The following is a 22,556-nucleotide window of genomic DNA, read 5'->3' as shown; positions in this document are numbered from 1 at the left end:
TCTAGCCTTCCACCATCCATCCAGCTGCATCCTTTTCACACACAAGCAAACAAAAAGAAAGAAAGAAAAGAAAAGAAAAGAAAAGAAAAACACAAAAAAAAAAAAAAAAAACAGCAACGGCTTGCAGGAAATCTAAAAAAATTATTACATTCAAAAACCGTGGAAAAACCAATCGCCACCCTTCTTTCTCTCTCTCTCGCGCGCGCGTCCTCAAGTCAACTCTCTTCCCCTCGTTCCTTTCCCAAACACCATTAAGTAAAGGACAAAAAGCCACCAATGTGGAATAATAGTAGTAAGAAGGAAGAGAGATTCTAGCTCTTCCTTGGAGCTTGAGAGTCCTCTTCCTCTTTCTGTCTCTCTCCATGAACTCATAAAAGCAGTCATCTTCTCGGAGCTGGTTTGATGTAATTGCCAACTGATCAGGCTTCTAACTCGCATCGTTTCCATGCAAAGTAAGCCATTTTAGATTGGCGCCGACTCCTCCGGGACATGAACCAGGCCTTCCTGTTCCATTGAATTCGTTGCTGCTTTTTCGGGTCCATGGTCTGAATCCCATGCACTGAGTTGAAGCTCATACCAAGATGCACTCCGGGAACCAGTGGGGCGGCGCGTTCGAGATCCATGTCGACCCTGCCACCGACGACGAGCACAGCCGCAGCTTGGATTTGGACCGAGGAGCCCTCTCCCGGCACCAGCTCGACGAGACGCAGCAGAGCTGGCTGCTCGAACCGCAGGACGGCAGCCAGAAGAAGGACAAGTACGTTGACCTTGGCTGCGTCGTCTGCAAGCGCAAGGTCCTCTGGTGGGTCATTTGGTCGGCTCTGATTGCATTTGTCGTCGTCGGAATTCCCATCATCATCGTCAAGTCATTACCCAAGCACAAGGAGAAGGCGCCGCCGCCGGACCGGTACGCAATGGCCCTCCAAAAGGCCCTCCTGTTCTTCAATGCACAGAAATGTAAGATGCTGACGCTCTTATCTTCTTCTTCTTCTTCTTGTTTGGATCTCTGCTTCGTGGTTTATTTATTGATCATCCAAGAATTGGTCTAATGATTGCTTGGTCTGCATCAATTTTATCAGTTAGGATTGCAATCTTTGGCAGATTTTTGTGGCAGTGCTGTGGTCGTATAGCGTGTTTTATATTGATTAATTTGGAGGGAAAATGGTTATGTAATTCCTGGCCTACACAATTCTGGTTCATGGTCTCCACAATTCTGTCAGTAATTTGGCAGATTCAGGTTTTTTGCTTCATTTGACGCATTGGCTCAAAGTGGGATCATATGTAGTATTAAGTCGGATCGCAAACTATTTCTGCTTACATACATTTTTGTGGTCATATAATCTTGAGACTAATTCTGACTTCCATGAGTCAAATGTGGGGTTGATGAATTGGCCAGCTAGATGATCTGATTCTCAGGCTAGATCTTGTATTAGATCACACTTCTAATTGGAAGAAACCAGTAGATCAGAACTCGACACTGCTCGGTAGTAACCAATCAAATACTTAAGCAATAAATGTTCCTCATAAGAGTACTGCCCTGGTTATTTGTGTGTAAGATGAGTTCAATTATATGCCAAAGTTTAGTCTACTCCATTAAAGTTGTTCTCTGATAACTGATAATTCACTCTTTATGTTCGGCTTTTGATTTTTCTCAAAATAAGTTGGTGAGAAAAAAAAAAAGAGAATTACCTGATTGCGGCAAGGTTAATCTCCTCTGTTTTTTCAGATCAAACAGTTAAAATTTTAAAGGTTTTCAACATACATAGAAGTATATGTCTTGATTGCTTGTCTCCGTTAATACATAAAAAATAAAAAATAAAAAGATTGATGAAACTATAGAGGAAATCCATTTAGACTCACCAGAAACTTAAGATTTTCTCAGAGTACTTTTAGAATTCAATATCTCCTATCAAGATTAAAGTTACTGATTGATTTTTTTTCTATTCATTGACTCTTGATCAGCTGGTCGCTTGCCGAAGAACAACGGTATTCCATGGCGTGGAGATTCTGGCCTCAAAGATGGCTTTGATCAACCAGATATTAAGGGGGGGCTTGTTGGAGGATACTATGATGCAGGGGACAACATAAAATTTCATTTCCCAATGGCCTACTCCATGACACTCCTGAGTTGGTCAGTGATAGAATACAGTCAAAAGTACCAAGCAATTGGAGAGTACAACCACATCAGAGAACTCATAAAATGGGGCACCGATTACTTGCTTAAAACCTTCAATTCTTCTGCCACCACCATTGATAAAATCTATAGCCAGGTAAAGATGTAGACTATCATTGTTCTTACAATTTGATGCTACATGCTCTTAGGTCTCTTATCTGTTGGAAACCACTGCTAGCTGCATCTGAAAGCATACCTACCAAGATGGCAGACAATTTATTCAAACTTCCTGGATCAGAACTCTATTATTATTTTTATAGATTGTGATCTATAAATTTTCTATTAAAAAAAAAATGTATGCTCTATAAGGTAACATGATCGACCAAGTAATTGCAATGTTGTAATCTCATTGCTTCATAATTGTTTTAGATATGGATATATCTCAAAACTATAATATTTCTGATATCCACTGCTTTCTCCTCCAAATACTTTACCTCATAAAGTCAGTCCTATGTCGCTGGAGAAGTTGCTTCATTTAAATTCTTCAAAATGTTTTATTTCTTTAAGAATATTTCTCAGGAATACAATTATTCTAAAGAAGATATTCTTCATCCTTATCAGTATTAATGTCGATCCCATTCTTACATGATAATTGTTAAAATTTCCAATTCAATCCTCTCGACAATTCAATGAGACTTCGATCATCTAATAGATTCGGAACTTGGAAGAGACCTTTTCTTATGTACAAATGATTTTCTGTACAACTAATTTCAGATCTTGCTGCCATCTCTTTTAAGTGTGGAAATAATCCAAATTCTGAGAAATTCAGCATTCATCCAACAGACTTTTGCTCATGAAGAGAATTAAATGCACAAGTCCCACACATTCCAGCGCAAGTATTGGTAATTGGCATTGTATATGATCACTACAATTACCTTGCATCATCTCTGGTGGCTAAAATTCTTGCAATGCATGATCTATCATCACAAAGCTTCAGCCTGAAAATACTTTTATCTACTATCATCATCAAGCTCTTGGCATCAAATAATCATTAAGATACTATATCCCTGCTATGTTGGATCAATTTTATGAACCCTTATTTGCAAATCATTCCCAAGAAGAGAGCAACCACTGACCTCCACTGTTACTTCAGACTTCTTCAATTCTTTTCTTAGATTTGAATCCATTCTAGCCAGCTGAGGTCTTCCCCTCCTCTTTCAGGCTCTCAACTTCATATGTTCTTCTGTTTGTCAGGTCGGTGAGGCGACGAATTCCTCGACGACACCGGACGACCACTACTGCTGGATGAGACCTGAAGACATGGACTACCCCCGCAAGACCCAGGTTGCAAGCTCTGCCCCAGACTTGGGAGGTGAGATGGCTGCAGCACTGGCTGCTGCCTCCATTGTCTTCCGCGACGACCCCGCCTACTCCAAGAAGCTCATCAGTGGCGCAGCAACAGTTTACAAGTTTGCAAGGAGCATGGGCCACAGAACGCCCTACTCCCGAGGGAACCCGTACATCGAGCCCTTCTACAACTCAACGGGCTACTGGGATGAGTACATGTGGAGTGCTGCATGGATGTACTATGCCACCGGCAACAGCAGCTACATGAGCTTTGTGACTGATCCGAGGCTGCCGAGGAATGCCAAGGCCTTCATGCAAATCCCAGACCTCGGGGTTCTCAGCTGGGACAACAAGCTCCCAGCTGCCATGCTGCTTCTAACCAGGTTCAGGCTGTTCTTGAGCCCGGGCTATCCTTATGAGGAGACTCTCCGTGGGTACCATAATGCCACAGGCCTCGACATGTGTTCATGTTTTAAGGAATTCCATGTCTTCAATTGGACACGAGGTAACATGATGCCATCTTTCAGAAATCAATATATATACATATATAATCGCAATAAAAATCTTTCAGTCGCTCGAATCCAAGTTGTCTTTTATGAGAAAAAGGATCAAGAAAACCTCAATTGGTCATTAACATAACTACAAAAGGAAGCCAAGATAACTATAATATGAGCAATGGGGTTAAAAAAAAAAAAAGACGAGAGACCATGACACTATTTAGTTGTGAAGAACCTGCAGATAGAAGAAGAGTGCAGCAATGCTGATAAAAAAAAAAAAGTGGGAGCATTGAAAATTTTCATCAGCATATTGAAGTCTTCTTCTGCCTTACAGATTTCCAAGAAAACTGCATGCATGGGTATTTTTATGATACAGAAATGGCTTATCCAACTCTTAAAATGCGATATAACCAAGAAGTATTGAATTTTACTAACCAAGAATTTTACTAGTTTGATAAGCTGACACCTTCTGTACGCAGGTGGACTCATTGAACTGAACCACGGAAGGCCTCAGCCGCTGCAATATGCAGCGGCGACGTCGTTCCTGGCATCCCTCTACGCCGACTATATGGACGCAGCTAATGTCCCCGGATGGTATTGCGGCCCCTACTACTTCTCCACCAGCTCCCTTCGGAGCTTCGCTGCCTCCCAGGTCCCCACCTCTTCTCTTTTCCACTGATGCAGCACTCGATCTTGGCTTCATTTATTAATTTCCACCCATTACGAAAACTAGATGCCAGCATCTTTGAAAGAGCACTGTTCAATCATGAAAAAATATGATTGTTTTATGCAACAATCTATTCTCAAGAATAGATTAAAAACCTGAGGAAAAGTTGATGCTGGGAAACTTCCGTTTCCCATGTTTTCTCCTAGTAAGCAAGCTTCACAGCTAATTAGCCACATCCTTGTGTCGCAGGTGGATTACATCTTAGGAGACAATCCAAAGAAGATGAGTTATGTGGTGGGTTATGGCAAGAACTACCCGAAGCACGTCCATCACCGCGGCGCCTCGATCCCCGACAACGGCGTCAAGTACTCGTGCACCGGCGGGCGGAAGTGGTTAAATGCCAAATCCGCCAACCCCAATGTGATCACCGGCGCCATGGTCGGCGGCCCCGATCGTTCCGACGGCTTCGTCGACGTGAGAAAGAACTACGGCTACACCGAGCCCACGCTAGCCGGCAATGCAGGCCTTGTCGCAGCCCTTGTGTCGCTGACAAGCAGTGGCGGTGCTGGCGTCGACAAGAACACCATGTTCTCGGCTGTGCCGCCACTCTTCCCGGCAACGCCACCGCCGCCACCACCATGGAAGCCATGAGAGCCCGCTGCTTTTAGTTGGTTGGGGAGGAATGTCCTGGCCTTTCATACTTTTGAGTTATTTGGTGTTTATTTTTTTTATGTTTGAGTTATTTGGTGTACAAGATATTGATAAAAAAGATTGCGCCATAGCTGAGAGTTGTACGTTTGAACTTGGAGCCACGTTAGAAATAAAAATGACTTGATTTGATCACTAAGAACAGTAAAAGGTTAGCTGGGGAGAGTTAGAAAGATGATCCTTCTTCAACAATAACTAAGATATTTGAAAAAAAGAAAGGATATACGAACCAAGGCTTATTGCAGTTATCACGCCACATATTCTTGGTAGAAAAAATTCCATTTGCAATTGACTACCACAGAAAAAGGAGAAGCCCTCACCCAATACCTGATGAAGGCAGCATCCATACCCAAGTCTCTCATGCAGCCACCAAGACAAAGGAAGGCCTTAAAAAGTCCAGAACTTTTGGATTCTGAACGTTGTCATGCCTGGACAAACAAACGGTAATTTATTGAGAATGTGTTGCATCATAGTAGAGCAAGCTTATTAAGAATTATAGTGCTGTTGATTAGACACTGACAGACATCTGATGCTGAAACATACAGAAGTATGACCTGCTATTCTGCTAACCTCTGCTACGGTTCCACCTGCATGGAAAATTACTAGAGCAGACAAAAATGGTATGGGTTTAGATGATGACAAGAACCTTAAGATTTAAATGAATTAATCAAAGACTTTAAATTACTATGACAAGTAACTAAAAAAAAAATGAAAGAAAAAAAGAAAAAAGATGTATTCTGCTTGTTCAGGGAAAAAAATGATATTTATCTGGCTTATCCTTCATTCTTATTGCGTATAAAATTTATAACCCGCATCGATTTCAAACGTCAATCATCCTTGGCATGTTCCAGTCTTATCTAGCGATTTCATTTCGCTCACAACATCTCATTCAAAATATTTTATGTCAATCTTTTTAAGTTTTTTCAACAGACGGAGTAAAACCCAGGTTCCCCATAGACATCCATACGGCCATCATTCTACAGAAACTAAATAGTGGCTCGATCGATTTCACATTACTGCTGCCAGGATACCTCAGCCGAACAAAGGAAACAAGCTGAAATCACTCGTTTATTGTACAAAGATCCCATAGACTGCAGCAGACCTGTCACTCCACAACGAACTGTAAGAAAAGGCTTGATTAGCAACTATCATGAAAAATCCAAGGAGCAAAAAATTGTCGTATATCTGTACCAAAAAAAAAATGTTGTTCCATATAATTTCAGGAGTGTCCATTAATAGATTATATGGGAGTAGAAGAGTTGGATACAAAAGATATGAAAAATGCTGTAGAAGCATTATGCATGTAAATTGACATTGATAATATCCTGTGCACGATATTGTTTTTTGAGAAAACTATGAATGATATTGTTAGTTGACTGTTCTCTGTGTACAGTTCTCCATCCAAAATTCATAACTGGAATGGCACCACGATATAAACAGGCGTCTCATATTTGCCATGTAAATCTTGAGCAAGTTTTTGACCGTTGCTGTGCAAACACATGAAGACAGCTGAAACTCCATCACAGGAAGCTGCATGGCCTAACAAATCCATCATCATTCCCATCACCGTATCAAAAAGCAGATCTTCCAATAAATATCGCAGCATCAGCAATCATGCCTTCTTCAAATTAGCAGAATGAAGCTTCGTTGATGATAGCATATGCTAGAAAGTAACTGGTGTAAAGTCCGACCAAAGATGTTCTGTTGATGTGGAATAGGCCACCTTTGACTCTGATTTAGGCCCCAAGATAACTGTGCGCCCAAACAGAAGCCTTGACAGAGCAAAAGATGTTCCCTGATTATCTACTTACAAGCCACCCTAGTTTAAAAACGAAATCTTGCTTGAAGTTACGACCACGAGCTGATGTTGACTCCCCTAGGCGACGATAACACTGTAAAAGGTAAGCAGGATAGTCTCATAAAATCCATTTACCGAAAAATGCATATATACAGAGCATACTTACGTTTCACATCCCATATGAAAGCATTTGTTTTATAAGCATGCTGAAATGCAAATACATTCCCTCATGCACATGAAATCCTGAGCCTGTTATCTAGCAATTTCATTATTTCACTAATGGTACTGATTGATATTCAAATTGTTGGGCTTTGCATACCTTGTAACAAACAACTGAATCATCTGGATACATGGCAAAGAGCTTGGTACCAAGGCGAGCGTGACAAGAATCACAAATACTCTCATCATTTATTTGAACATGCCTCGATCTCTCCTCTAATCTTGCCAGCTGAGCATCTAGTCTTATTGCATGTGATAGATTACGAACAATCTACCATGCCCATCCAAAGGAATGTTATTATTTTCTTAATCAGCTAGCAAGTATTATAACAGTTAAGCATGGACTGTAATGCATAAAAAGAGAAAGATATGCGTACAAGCAAGTTTGTCTAGGAAACAACAAAATTAAACATTTTAATGTATTGCCATGAGTAGAATAGGAAAAAAAAATGCTCAGAAATTCCTAGCAATTGGCAAGAAACTAATGCTGCACTGTCACTTATCTTTTAACTGGGAACTTTCACATAAATCCAATGAGACCATAAACCTTAATTCATATTCTATAAATTAAACATTCTACCAGACCCATAAGCGCCAGTTTCAAAGCAATCCAAACGAAACTTCCGACACAAGTGGTTAAAGGCATAAATATGTTAACTGATACCAGTAATCAGATTTTTTTTTGCTTTTAAAAAAATGGCTTTGACATTATAAAGAGATTGCACCATGGAACATTTTGTTGGTAGAAGAAATTTGAAAAGATACACTAAAAGATACATACATCATTCCCAACATACTTGCCTCACACTTGGTGACCATCTGGCCTGGGAGAATGCACATAAGACAATCTCAATATTCATGTAAATGTAAACCAGAGTAGAGGATGACTATTGAAAGTGAATCTTCCAATTTAATTGAAAGGACAAAATAATGGAGGAAACCATCAGAATTTAAGTTGTGCGTGGATCTATAACACTAGCTGAGGGTGGAGAATTCAGCAAAGATGAAACTAAACATTGAAGAGGATAGATGAAACAGAGCATATTTGCCATAATTATGATGATGGTTTTCTGTCTAGGATATGGATTCATGTAAATGTAAATCGGAGTGGTGGATGGAACAAACCAATATGAACCTTGCAGCATAACCAGGAAAGCTTTTAAGTGAGATGATGTTTATTCTTGGTTACATGCAGTTGACTTTGTTTTCTCATAGGCTATCCGATGGTGCATCAGGAAATAACAATAACAAATCATGAAGCCGAATCAATGGTAACATGTAAAAAGAATCAGAAATATGGTAGGTCGTCCAACAGCAAATGGCATATAGAGCAACAAATTCTTTGAATTTTATCACATCTACAAACAATTAATCCATTGCAAATTTGGCCAAATTTATGGCTAAAAGTGCAGTCACTTGCTTGCAAAATTTATACACACATAATTCCATGGACCAAAATTGGAGGATTGCCATAGACATACTTCCTCTGGCTGAAACATTAGAAGTAAAAAATGTGTCATATTTCTTAGCATGATAAATTTACCTGTCCTTGGCGATGGTGATGAACTCGAGCTCTCAACATTCTCAATATTATATCTGCTGCAAGCTGGAGAGGCATTTCAGGAGATAATTTCTGCAATGCAAATTCCAGATACAATTGCAGTTATTCCTGGAATAGTTATATGTTGAGGCAATATTTAAAATCACCAAATTTTGAATATGATTGTTACATGAGGCTGTGGAATTCAAAACAAAAGTTGAAATAAGAACTCCATATAGTCAACTGATATTTTAAATTTATGAGTCACACGCAGACACCCAGGAACAACAAAAGACTTTTATCAAGCAGGATATCGTAATCATTATATGATATGTAAGGAAACTTTAGGTTGCAAAGCTATTATATTTTGCTGACACCAAGAAAATTAACTTCCTCACTTTCAGCATATGATAAAATGTATGTCAGCATAAAGATATCTAGGAAGTTTATTTCCAAACCAATAAGATGAGAGAACTACACTAGATAAAATTTGGCAAGATAAAATATTTGGCACATTTAAAGCTTATCTTCCAGCAATCTGCCTTTCCATCCAGTTGCATGCCAATGCTCAGCATGGTAATGCACTTCATTACAATGGGCCAGTCCTTGGCTGCTACACTCATGATATGTGAAACTTTACACCAAGGTTTGGTAAACCGGCACCGGAGAGAGGAGGGGGGGGGGGGGGGGGGGGCGGGCTTGAAAGCCCTTGTCGTCATCATCAGGGAGGAGAACGAGAGGGAGGGAGAGGGCGGAAGAGAGAGAGGGGAAGGGGGAGGGCCAAGGGAAACCATAACCCTAACCCTATGGAGTGAGTGAGAGAGAGAGAGAAGAGGAGGAGAAAGGAGAGAGAGGGGGGATGCTTACCGGTGACAATCGAGCGAGGGGGGGGGGGGGGGGTGGAGGGGCTTCATCACGAGGTCAGGAAGGAAGGGAACATGGGGGGAGGGCACGGCTTATTTAATCGAACGGCTCTAACCTTACATCTTTTCTTCTCTTGGCCTATTTATTGAGCCAACTGGACGAATCATCCCAATTTCCCGTCAGTTCGGTTCGATATGACCGAACTGGGAGGTTCGGTGCAGTACAACCAACCCTACTTTACACCCTTATACTAAGGCTATTCAAAGTCAATAGGATCATGACTCATCACAAAATATGGCAATATAGTTCTTCTAAACTATTTATGTCAGACATGGGATGGTCCATCGACCATAGGAAGTAATAATATGCCCTTGTCGTCATCATCAGGGAGGAGAACGAGAGGGAGGGAGAGGGCGGAAGAGAGAGAGGGGAAGGGGGAGGGCCAAGGGAAACCATAACCCTAACCCTATGGAGTGAGTGAGAGAGAGAGAGAAGAGGAGGAGAAAGGAGAGAGAGGGGGGATGCTTACCGGTGACAATCGAGCGAGGGGGGGGGGGTGGAGGGGCTTCATCACGAGGTCAGGAAGGAAGGGAACATGGGGGGAGGGCACGGCTTATTTAATCGAACGGCTCTAACCTTACATCTTTTCTTCTCTTGGCCTATTTATTGAGCCAACTGGACGAATCATCCCAATTTCCCGTCAGTTCGGTTCGATATGACCGAACTGGGAGGTTCGGTGCAGTACAACCAACCCTACTTTACACCCTTATACTAAGGCTATTCAAAGTCAATAGGATCATGACTCATCACAAAATATGGCAATATAGTTCTTCTAAACTATTTATGTCAGACATGGGATGGTCCATCGACCATAGGAAGTAATAATATGCCCTTGTCGTCATCATCAGGGAGGAGAACGAGAGGGAGGGAGAGGGCGGAAGAGAGAGAGGGGAAGGGGGAGGGCCAAGGGAAACCATAACCCTAACCCTATGGAGTGAGTGAGAGAGAGAGAGAAGAGGAGGAGAAAGGAGAGAGAGGGGGGATGCTTACCGGTGACAATCGAGCCGGGGGGGGGGGGGGGGGGGGGGGAGGGGCTTCATCACGAGGTCAGGAAGGAAGGGAACATGGGGGGAGGGCACGGCTTATTTAATCGAACGGCTCTAACCTTACATCTTTTCTTCTCTTGGCCTATTTATTGAGCCAACTGGACGAATCATCCCAATTTCCCGTCAGTTCGGTTCGATATGACCGAACTGGGAGGTTCGGTGCAGTACAACCAACCCTACTTTACACCCTTATACTAAGGCTATTCAAAGTCAATAGGATCATGACTCATCACAAAATATGGCAATATAGTTCTTCTAAACTATTTATGTCAGACATGGGATGGTCCATCGACCATAGGAAGTAATAATATGGCAATATAGTTCTTCCCATCAGTATGTGAAAGCAATGTAATTTTACACTAGACTATAGGATGGTCCAGCGCCCAGGGTCGCCTAGGTTATCTGACAACTATGAAATGCATGCATAATTATGTGCCATGAAACATCCTCCAGGTTGTGCTAATTGATGCTAATGAGATGAAGAATATTCTAGCTAAAGAGGTTTGAAAGACAACTTGATGTGTAGGGTATGATGTACAGGGCGTTTAGGCTATCAAAATTAGACCTTTTTACATTATATCAAATTGTCTCAATTTGCAATAGCTTATTCTCCCTGTTAAAATCCAAAACAGCAAAAAGAAACCTTCTTGCTATTTATGCCAGACACAGGATGCATTATTTGGTGCAAGTTGGATGAGGGAATAGGCATGTTACTCCTAGTTGTCTGAGTTCCTAGCAGGTGAATAGGCATGTTTCTAGTATAACAATGCATCAAGTTAGGTACCTCCAGCACTTGAAGCGGATCTAGAGATTCCCCATGATTATGGAGAAGACGAACTGCAGCCTTGAACATGGGTTCTTTGCCATCCAGCGGATCCAAATACATATCCAGCAACCTGAGGTACAAAGCACATGAATGGAAAATGTGAACTCGCTCGAAATTGCAGATTTTATGATATGACTACCAAAAAGAATGCATTAAGAAATGGACAAAAACCTACTGCATATAGGCATCATTTCTACCAATCTCTGCACAATATTGTTCGGCAGCTTCACAATCCTCCAATTTCCTTCAGCACAAAAGAATCACAAATAACTAGAAATTCAGGCAAAGGAATATGGGCTTACTGGTAAAATATTAACAAGCAAATTGCAATTCTCCTATCATGATTCAAATCTGTTAAGGGATCCTATCTGTTTGACTCTTACAAGGCCAGAATCTGCAGTACCATTGTCTCTTGCCCCATCTTCCTGTACAGGATTGCCTGTTATATGCAGCTAACAAGAGTGAGCATATAACATATTACAAACTAAAATTTACAACAGAATACCCAACAGACAACATTATCATACATATGAGTCGACCGATTAATTTTGTCTCAATCAACGAAATAGAAATGTCATTAAGTAAAACTGAATGAAACAACAAAAGCTGTCATAAGTCACTCAGAATAAATTGACCAAGACAGCAAAACTTCTCTAACAACACTCTTTGAGTATCAAATAGAGTTCTATACATGGATGCATATACTAATTATTCCAATAACAGAAGAGACAAAATCTCTGAAGTAGGATAGCATAAGTACGTTACGGCTGCCATTTAGACATTTGAGAAAGTCCCACATGAGATTACTGACATATCAGAGAAGAAAATACAAGCTTTGAATGTTGAGACAACTCATGTCACAAAATTCAGTATTAGATGCGACAATGATCAAATAATATATATTTATATTTAGGACTAAAAACAAACATTTGAGAGCGTAGAATTTCCAATATTTTTTATGATGTTTACTTTCATACCATTGCAAACAGCATAGTGCCTGGCCCACCATCATCAAACGACTCTTACAAGGTGGAGCATCAAACACATCTAGAAGTTTGGGATTTACCATCTTGATGCATTTTTCTTCACATTGTAGAGTTTCCAACTAATGAATAAACAGTTCGTGTCACACACAACTTCTTTAAAGGAGTCAGACTCCTTAAAATATTTCGTGTATGCCACTGTAAAGCAACCAAAGCAGACTAATCTATGTGCTAAGAGTTAGGTTTCCTTAACATACTCTTCATCATGTTGTGATTTTGGGCATTGCATTTGTATCAATTTGTGCATGTCAATACTCACCACAGTATAGCATGTTATACAGTGCCAACTCAAATTATATGGATGTCATGTCCGACAAATAAGACATGGTTAGATTTCCTTTTTTTATCATAGCAAGAATGTGGTTTTGGTTTCTGGGAATGGGGGAGGACCGGGAGGTGCTGAGGTAAGGAAAATGCATAACATGGTAGTATCTTGAATGGGAAATGTTTTAATAAAAGACATGCTTGTGTTTCATGGACTTAGTAGAAGGTTTCTCTGCAGACTGGTTGGATCCTCAATTTGGCTGATAAATAAAGGTGTGGAGTCCTTCTGCTTGTTGCATAAGCTAAAATGTAAAACAGCAAGTTTATTACTGGCTACTACCATCAGGGTCATAGATATTGTGAGGGAGTATACTTGTTTGTGGCCTGATAAAGAAGAGACTAGAGCCACCATTTTCTTTAATCATTTGACTCTGGATGCTTGGTAAGGCACTTAGCCATAGACATCAGAAACAAAATGTGAACTTATGGCACATATACTTGCAACATCTAAACAAAGCAAAACTACAAATAGCAAACACAATCAATATTCCTATAACTGAACATAAGCTGTTCAGAGTGCGACTCAAAACATAGTAAATATATATTTTAATATTTTAATGTAAATATGGAATTATGCAAAAATTATGCAAAAAATCAGTGTGTAAGCAAAACAAGACACCAATCTAGTTAACAGTTGTTGCAAGACTAAGCTGCTATAAGGGGTAATAAGTAATAACCTTTTCCAGCCATAACTCCGATCCTTCTATCACATCAAGTACTTCTTCTGGATCATACAAGTCTGAAGCCTGTAAAAAAAACTGTAACCTCTCCCTGACAGAATACCTGTAATTGTTTGCATTTTCAACATCCGAAACCAAAACCATCTCCTCATGATTTCTAGCATCATTATTCCCATTGCTGTAGGCCAGTTCGACTATTTCTAGTGCTGATCTAGCAAGAGAAACAGCATATAAAGTATGAAATTGAGTGTCATCCGAGTCTTGATCCTCAATCAACCACTGCAAATATCTACAAGATTTTACATATATCAGCTAAAAGTTTAGGCAGAAAGCACAATCTTTATCAAAATTAACCTGTCAATATAGAAGACCAATTTTCATGTAAACTTTTGACCTAAACTTGGTATTGGCATGTATACAAAAGTGAAAACAACCCCACAGTATTAGCTGATTAATACCTCTGCTGAATCTCAACCTTTTTTGGATCAACAGCAGCAAGTACCTTTTCTGCAACCACAAGAAAATCTATTAGTAACTTTTAAGTGATAATAAAGTGCTACACCTGTCCAAATTAACAAATGTTGTCATTTCCAGAAAGCGTGATATGTAAGGCCATCTTGAAGCTGGTCTCTGAATTAATTATAAACTGAAAAGAATGTTCAAAGTTTTAATTGTTTATTTCAGACATGAAGATGCCAATGGAATATTTGGTCATTTTCATCTAAATTGTTGCTTGAATTTACATAATCATACAAATATAACATGATATAGAGGTGTTGTTCTTATTAGATGTTTTTACGTCAAGTAGGTCCCAGACATCATTAGTGCTCTTTAACAGGCCAGAACTTAAAAAAAAAATCATGAGAATTTGGCAAGGATTCAATAAGGTGCTCCCCAAAAGCAATGCACTAAATTCTACACTAAGTGAAAAGCAAGCAATGGTTATCACACCAGATCTTTTGGATCCACCAAGTAAGAAGCTTCGAAGGATGACCCCTAGATGTCTGCTATTTATAGATGATATCTGGTTGATGAGACTAGGGAAGGACTGAGCAGTATGATGTAATTATGAAAGATAATCTACAGAGTAAGGGATTTAAAATGTTGTCATCCAAAAAGAAAAAGAGTGTATCTTTAGTGGAAATGATGATGAAGTTAAGAATTAGCAAGATTCTTGGAGTGGATATACAGGAAGCAGAAGAGAATGATAATTTCTTTGAAGGAAAAATGTCCTTGGCAACAAAGTTCTACCATACAACATGACGGGCAGATGTAGATCACAACAGATATCAACTTGGCATGTATAAGAGGATCTAGACGATGTCATCTGGTCAAAAATAAAGTATACCCATATAGATGAAATGAAACTTGTAGAGTAAGGTGTTTGAGTTATTATCCAAGCTTCATCATATGGCTGACATGCAGGAAAGAGCCCAAACACAAGCTGAGCATAACAAAGATAAGGACGATGAGACAGAAAATCTATAATCCTGGAGAGCATGAGTTTTACATTGGGAAAGGTGATGATTTGCAGCACTGCAAGAAAGTGTATAGAAAAATTATCTGAGGTGGCTTGACGTATTCAACAAAGGCCTATGATGTCTCCATGAGAGGAACACAATTGCTAATTGAAAGGTCAAAAAAGTGGTGAGCATGACCGACAAAAGAAAATAAAGACAATCGATGAAGAACTGAACTAAAAACACTTACTTTGGAGAACATAACCTTAGACAAGTTGTGGCAACAAAATATCCAAAAAAATACAACACAAATTGATGAGACAATACTAACCATTCTCTTGCAAGCATGATATCGAAGCTTCGTCTCTGTGGGTAACAGATTTTATAATTTATAAGTGCTAGGAATCATCTGATATTAAAATATGTTATATGTGATATTTTTTAATTTGTTTGTTCTTATTTTTTTCTTGATAGGTGGTGAACATCAAGAGTTATCATAGTTAAGAGAAAAAGTAGAGCATATCTAAAGAACAATCAACTCGTCAGCTCTATTAAGCGTCAGAATTACCAGGTGAAAGCTGATTAACCCTTTTCTCAGATGTTAAAACCATTACCGCAAACTCCTGATCAATATCTGCAATCTAAAGTTAAAAAAGCCACCTGCAGTTAATACAGTAGAAAACTAGGATATTTAATTAATCTACTAATTGCTTATAAAATTTGATAAATTGGTCCTAGTACACAGACCCATTCAAGATGCCCCAGAACCAGGTCTTGATCAGATGACTCCTGAAGCAGCTTTGATGCTTCACTAGCAGCAGCTTTCTGACCGGAGATTGAATCTGTAGAAATATTCAGAGAGTAACATTCTGCCAAAGTTGCCGAGTCTTTCCATAGTCCAGTTGAATAATTTCTTGCCAATATACGCCAGATAGTAAGTGCCTTTGAGCACATCCCTTGACTAGCATATAAAAATGCAAGCGTCCGTAAATGCCCAGAGTCATCTAACAACGATTCTAACTCCTCCTGCAACGCCCATGCAAGTTGCAGGGTCATCCTTTAAGCAGCTTTCTGACAACATCCTTATCTTCTTTGCAATGCATAGGAACACAAGGTCCCGCTGCTTAACAACATATACAGATAGTACATGGTCTTGAGGCCTCTACTCAAGTTTGATTGTGCAACTAATACACAACCTAAATGCCTCAAGATACCTCTACAGTATAATTAAAAATAACTTGTACAATAAGACATACCACAACACAGCTGTTTTGGGATGACGCAAGCTTCTCCATATCACCAACAAGATTTAGTGCTCTATAGAGGTACATCAGAAGAGTATCAACTCCTTCCTTCACAGGAGGAATCAAATCTTTATCCCGAGAGATACACAAATACCTACAGTATAAAAAAAAATGTATTAGTTTTTAGGTAAAAAATCAAAAACTCTTGATAGACCGCAAGCAGGTAGAATGAATAGGTAAAGGATGAATAGATAGATAATAATGAATTATGACAAACTCCAATATGCCATCATAACAAAACCTGATTATATTTTTGATCGCTGATTCCACTAACTCAGCTCTACTCGGTGGATTTAAAAGAAAATCCTCATCTGCAACAGTATCCACCCCTGCTTTTCTCAGAAACATAGAACGTTGGATGGCCATCAGCCCATCATCAATGACTTGTTCAAGAGGTACTGGAGGGGGATGCAATCCCCAATACCGATTTCTTGGCACCTGGAACACATGTTTCTTTACTTCTCGAATGGAAAAAAAACTAAACACAAGGATTAAATATGTGCATTTGTTTACTATAATAATACACTAAAAGCCACACAAGATTGCTTCATAGTAACTACTGTTACCCATAAGACGGTTAGATAAATATGACAATGACTTAAAGTAGTTACTACTGCAACTATGACCAGAAATGGCAACACCTGTCTATGGTACAATACAAACTTCCCTTAAAATGCTTATATGGACAGGCCAAAAAATATGTATTGTCAATTGTGACAAATGTAATGAGAAAAAAAAGAAAGGAACGAGGAAAATAAACTCCAGATGTGTTGTTCAAATAATCAGAAAGCTATAAGCTGCTGGACACGTATGTCATATATTGCAAAGAACTTATCTGTCATTCTAAGTATGCTTGAATTTGAGATTTTGCAATTAAATGCATGACATTAAGAAAATAATAAAGAAAAAGCTTGTTTCATGAAACACAGACCACATAAATTTCTTGTAATATAAATACAACCTCATTTTTCTTTGCCAGATAAATGATAAGGTAAATTGAACATTTAAAGGATTAGTAGACTCACACAAGGTATAAACAGCCCTTCTAACCATTTCCATGCTCTCACAAACATAAAATTAGCATGATTAGGGTTTGAATTTTAAAATCTTCTGTTTAATCATATAACAGCAGTAGCTGCAAAATCTTAGGCACCATCAATTTAATTCAGAGAAGACTGATATTTCCAAATGGAAGTAATGTTGAAAGGAATTCAAAGGGCACCCATATACCAGTTGTGACCAGCGATTTGGATCCTGCATAATGAAAGGAAAGATTTCGGATGGCTGCATAGTTTCTGAAAGCAAGAAATGATTTACTGCATCTTCAAAATGCAAATCGAAAAGCAACAGGAAGCCCACTTGTGCATGCACAAAGGAAAGCATTTCCTTTGTCATTTCACCTTCAGACTCAAACTCTTCCATCAAACAGATGGCCTCTTTATAATTCTTCTTCCTCAATAAATTTTTGATCTGTTCTTCTGCAGAAACTTTACAGAAGCAAAGAGCCTGTGACAGTCAATTAATAGTAGCGTTAATGTAAAGCAAGAATAGAAGACAGAGGCAACAGATAAAACAATCTATAAACTGCAAATCAATCCTTTGTCATGCCCGAAGGATGCATAATATGAGTTTGCCTTTTTTCCATTAATTACACATAGAACAGAACACTCATTTCTTGTTATCATTGCTTATTTGAGAAAGTTCAAAGATTACATTAAAAAACATAGCGAAGCAGTCAATTTAACACATAGAAGCTCCACATCATACAGAATTTTCAAAAAACAAATGAATATGCAAGCTATAAGAAGAAGAAGAAGAAGCATATGATTACAAATCACTATTCCGGAATTTCGTTTCAGCAAGACTACGTTTGAATAATATAACAGCTACATCCTTCTAAACTGTTGCACCTCAAGGCATAGCATCCTTATTTTCAGGATTATTAACTATCTGATATAATTAAACCCAACCCCACCAGCACTCTACCACAGAAAAAGAAAAGCAAGAAAATCAAACAGGTAGTTGAAACAGCATGCTCTTTTTGAGTAGAGACCAATTAGAGCCCCATAGTAACAATGTTCTCGAAAGCATTAAAAATCCCTCTACTTACAGAATTTTCATTGCAAAGCTACTGAAGCTATTTGCCATATTTACACCAGTTGCCTTACCTATACATCAGACCACATAATCAAAATTTCCACAAATGTTCTACCTCATACTTGCACCACCTAACACTCACTTTACAAGGAAAGAGAGGTACAAATATCATTGAGTTCCTACAGGTCATCCTTCACAGTGGGAGTTCCTCAACGATCCATGCAGCATCCTCCTAGACCATATTTCACGTTTTCTTTCAACAGAATAACGATGAACTAAAATTCATCCCCCTTACCCTATTCAAAACTGGACTTCAATAAATACCGGTCTTCGTTGTGGCACCGCCAGTCCTCTGTCTTTTCATTTTATCACTAACCTTTGCTTCCTCTTTAGATGCAGGAAGTAGCTCAAAGTGACTGGCATAACCTTCTTCTCATCAGCTTCCTAACCATTCACCAATGAGTTTTCAGCATTTATTTTTATGTTTCATTCAATTTTAGGCTCAAAAAGATGCTTGTGTAATTATATATATTTGTAAGTCATCTTAGAGTATTGTCTTTAGCTAATCTCATATCTCTGTTTCCCTTTCCAATAACATCCAATCCACCTCCACCTTGTCCCACTCCCATCCAATCAAGAATAAGTGGGCAACATCCTGTTCCCAAAGTGCATAATTTTCCAACAGAATCAACTTCTTTGTATCCTCCTTATTTCAATATGTTATGGCTCTTCTCTTTGTTCAATGACATCTGATTCATAATATAAAGGTCCAACCCATCGGTGCAACGCTGCAACCCCCTAACCCCAACCCCCACCCCACCCCACAACACACATTCAAAAATGTTAAAAGAAGAAAAGAAAAAAAAGAGACATGCTCATGCTTCACACACTGTCAACATCACAAATGATCTATATATAAGGGGAAAAAATTGTAAGGTACAGTAATATCCAACTTCTGTATTGGAGTAGCATTTATCTTGTTACATGAAACTCAACCGAAATGAGGAGAAGCTTCAGAAGATTTAAATCTACAAAACCTACCTACCTTATAAGGCGTTGCAACCACAACAACCTCTCCATTTCCTCGATCATCAATGGCGACAATGCACGGACCGACACCACCCTTTGCAAATGACAGTGACTGCACACAAGCACTCGTTTTCTTTCTATACAAATCCACCCTACCACCCCTTGCCACAATCACATAAGAAGACATCTCTGCAATGGACTCTGGGATGTATTGAAAGATCAAGCTCCCACCAACTGGCTGACCGAGACTATTGACAACCACACCAACATTGTCCACCAACAACAGCACCTCCTTGCTTCTCCATAGAGATTTTAAACGAGGGGGGGCCGAAGAATCAGGAAGCATAAAGATTGGAGTGCTTTTCCCAGTGCTGGCGGAGAATAGTGTGTAACCATCTGAAGTGCCAACAATTATCGAATCACCAAGCCATGCCATGGTCCTGACTCCATCAATGCCCAGAATTTCCTTCTGAAGTACCGAAACACCACCACTATCAGAATCCGTATCACCGCTTCCAGGTAAGAGGAACTCGATCAAAACCAATCTTTTCCCTGCTGCCACCGCTGTAATGCAACTGTTTGCACCTTCTCTATAGGGTCCAGAAATCCTAGACCCTATACCATTTGCCCTAATGCTTCCACCTAACTTCTGAAAAAACTTCTGCCCTGGCCTCAAGATCTCACCTTTCGGAACTCCATCACCCAAAGGATCCGAACTCGATGACTCAGCGCACGGAATTCTCTTGGAGACAGCCGTCACGTCCTTGATAAAACCCAGCTTCCGCACGGGTTGCGCGAGAAAAAGATCCAACACGAACAAAAACCCATCAGAGAGCACAAGAACCCTACCAATCTCCGACAGAACGTGAATAGATTCGATCAAACGATTGCTGACCGACACGGCTTTCAGAAATTCCACAGCTTTCGTCGAATCAACACCACAACCCGGCGAATCCTTCCCGTTTCCATTTACTGTCGCGGGATTGGGACCTGAACTGGGAGCTAAAGATGGATTCAACGACACCAAGATGATCTTCCCGCCACCGGTGCCAAAATAGACTAGGGTTTGGGAATCCGATGCAGCGAAGACAGAGACGCACCGGATCGTGAGAGGTACGGACGGAGGGAAGCCGGCGGACTTCGCGGGATCGAACTCGGCGAAGGCTTCGATGACCGCCCGATCCTTGGTTCGGAGCGACTCCATGGGGCAGGAATTAGGGTCTACAGAAGCAAAGGGATGAGCGGATCGCCATGGAAGAGGGGGAGTAGGAATCTAGGCCTTGTGGAGGGCAACGAGAGAATTCGAAGGGAAGGGAGCTTGTAGAGGGGGGAAAAAAAGCTCGGGTTTTGGAGTCGGAACGGAGGGAGGGGAGAGAGTTATTAGGGTTTATTTTTCTTCTTTTGGCCTGGTTCTCCTCGGCGAGAGAAGACCGTCGGATTCGGCAGAGATGCTGCCGCTAAGAAAGATACGGACCGGTTGGTTTTGCTTGCATGTGAATGGCTTGCTGCAATTCTGCAATCTGCTAGAAATTTTGTTTTATGTTGCTTATGGTGTAGATTTCCATGTTACTTAGGCTGAAAGAAATAGTCAAAATATCAACAACAAAAAAAACCCAAGGCAAGTTAATATGCCTGAATTTTTTGTAACATATAGTTAATTTGAGGGTGTCAATTTATTGAATTGATCATTTTTTTTAAAAAAAATATTTTTAAAGGAGATCCATATATGCAATGATGATCCAAGTGAATGCACCAGCAAAAAATTGGATCTACAATCTGCTATTTATTCATTTTTTAATTGAATGTCGAGTATCGGAGATGTAGATCTGATCCTTTCTCTCGTTCTGATTCTAGAAGAGGTGAATTACTTGATTTATAATTATTTTACAAGTTAAAGGTAGGTTGTAGCAGTGGCTACATTTTACAAATTTTCAATTTTTTGAAATTCTTTACTTGATTTCTACCATAAATACTTAAAATCTTGAAGCATGCTAAGTTTCTATTAAAAAAATAATTCCAACAACATTGATACTTAATAAGAATGTTATATCCTTCAAAGTTCATATTCATAGTGGTTCATGATCATATAAAATCTACAAATTTATTTAGATTAAAAAAATATAAAAAAATAAATTTTAAAATTTACGAAGAAGGTTGTTAATACCTCGCCCATACTTATAATCTTATTAAAACATACCCTATATCTAAGATTTTTAGTTATCACATGCATTACAACTAATTTGATAAATATATACATTATTTTAGCTCCTATACATTATTTTTCGGGTATGTTGGTTTAGAGAAGAATGTACTTACAATGGAACTGTAGTAAGAATTTGAGGACTTCATCTCTGTGATATTCAATTTAGATATGAACTATGTTGTGCTTTCTTTTATCAATTTTCAGAGATATGATCATTATAAAAAAAAAATGAAAATCATACAAGACATTTTGGACAAATCAGTGCAATCAAGGAGTTTGCTTTAAAAATGATGTTTAATGGACTGCATTGCATTCAAAAATATTGTATTTCCATCTATATTCACCTTTTTGTACATGTGAGGAAACCAAACAAACCATGGTTAACACAAGTAGCAATTTTAGAGAGGACGTGATAAAAATCTGCAGAGGCGCCACTTAATACATTCGTGAATGATTACTACCCAATAACCCTTACTAAAAACCCTGAAAAAACAATGACACCAACATTCGATAGTTCTACCAACCAGATATGCCTACATCTTAATTATGTACCTCGTCCAACCAATTAACGATTATCTGAGAGATCTGCTCATTATTTTATCATTTGCCATCGCATGCCCTAGATTTTTCATCATTATACCATGATCACCAGATAGGAAGGTTGTTCACATGAATATAATTGTGACATACAAATTATATCTTTCTTTGATCTGATCCAAGTATTAAATTCA

The 22,556-nt window shown here is 39.3% G+C and overlaps 2 protein-coding genes across 3 annotated transcripts; one reads left to right on the top strand and one right to left on the bottom strand.

Moving 5' to 3' along the window:
• The first annotated feature begins 171 nt into the window (after positions 1-171).
• Positions 172-5,471, top strand: LOC103715280 (endoglucanase 12-like). The gene is made up of 5 exons (XM_008802860.6): positions 172-957; positions 1,963-2,270; positions 3,368-3,965; positions 4,437-4,609; positions 4,874-5,471. Exons 1-5 carry the CDS (start codon positions 582-584, stop codon positions 5,273-5,275), a joined length of 1,857 nt encoding a protein of 618 aa, XP_008801082.4. The 5' UTR covers positions 172-581; the 3' UTR covers positions 5,276-5,471.
• Positions 5,472-6,518: 1,047 nt separating this feature from the next.
• On the bottom strand, positions 6,519-21,144 carry LOC103715288 (Vacuolar sorting protein 39). Of its 2 annotated transcripts, XM_008802872.6 has the most exons (14): positions 19,639-21,144; positions 17,727-18,002; positions 16,738-16,934; positions 16,449-16,590; positions 15,940-16,218; positions 15,761-15,833; positions 14,191-14,239; positions 13,730-14,021; positions 12,069-12,124; positions 11,861-11,929; positions 11,644-11,755; positions 8,893-8,982; positions 7,450-7,620; positions 6,519-7,224 (listed from the first exon to the last, which is right to left on the bottom strand). In XM_008802872.6, the coding sequence occupies exons 1-14, from the start codon at positions 20,824-20,826 to the stop codon at positions 7,132-7,134; spliced, it is 3,087 nt and encodes a 1,028-aa protein (XP_008801094.4). In that variant the 5' UTR covers positions 20,827-21,144; the 3' UTR covers positions 6,519-7,131. The 2 variants fall into 2 exon arrangements, 1 of the variants encoding a protein (XP_008801094.4); XR_015977278.2 differs by lacking the exons at positions 6,519-7,224; positions 7,450-7,620; positions 8,893-8,982; positions 11,861-11,929 and having other exon boundaries at positions 11,656-11,755; positions 11,988-12,124.
• Between the last annotated feature and the right edge of the window lie 1,412 nt (positions 21,145-22,556).

This window comes from Phoenix dactylifera, chromosome 4 (genome assembly GCF_051530095.1).
Source record: "Phoenix dactylifera cultivar Ajwa chromosome 4, Ajwa_hap1_PhDact_Kaust_v1.1, whole genome shotgun sequence".
Lineage (NCBI taxonomy): Eukaryota > Viridiplantae > Streptophyta > Magnoliopsida > Arecales > Arecaceae > Phoenix > Phoenix dactylifera.
The sequence above is the reverse complement of the archived record's forward strand: the minus strand, read 5'-3'. Positions and strand labels throughout refer to the sequence as shown.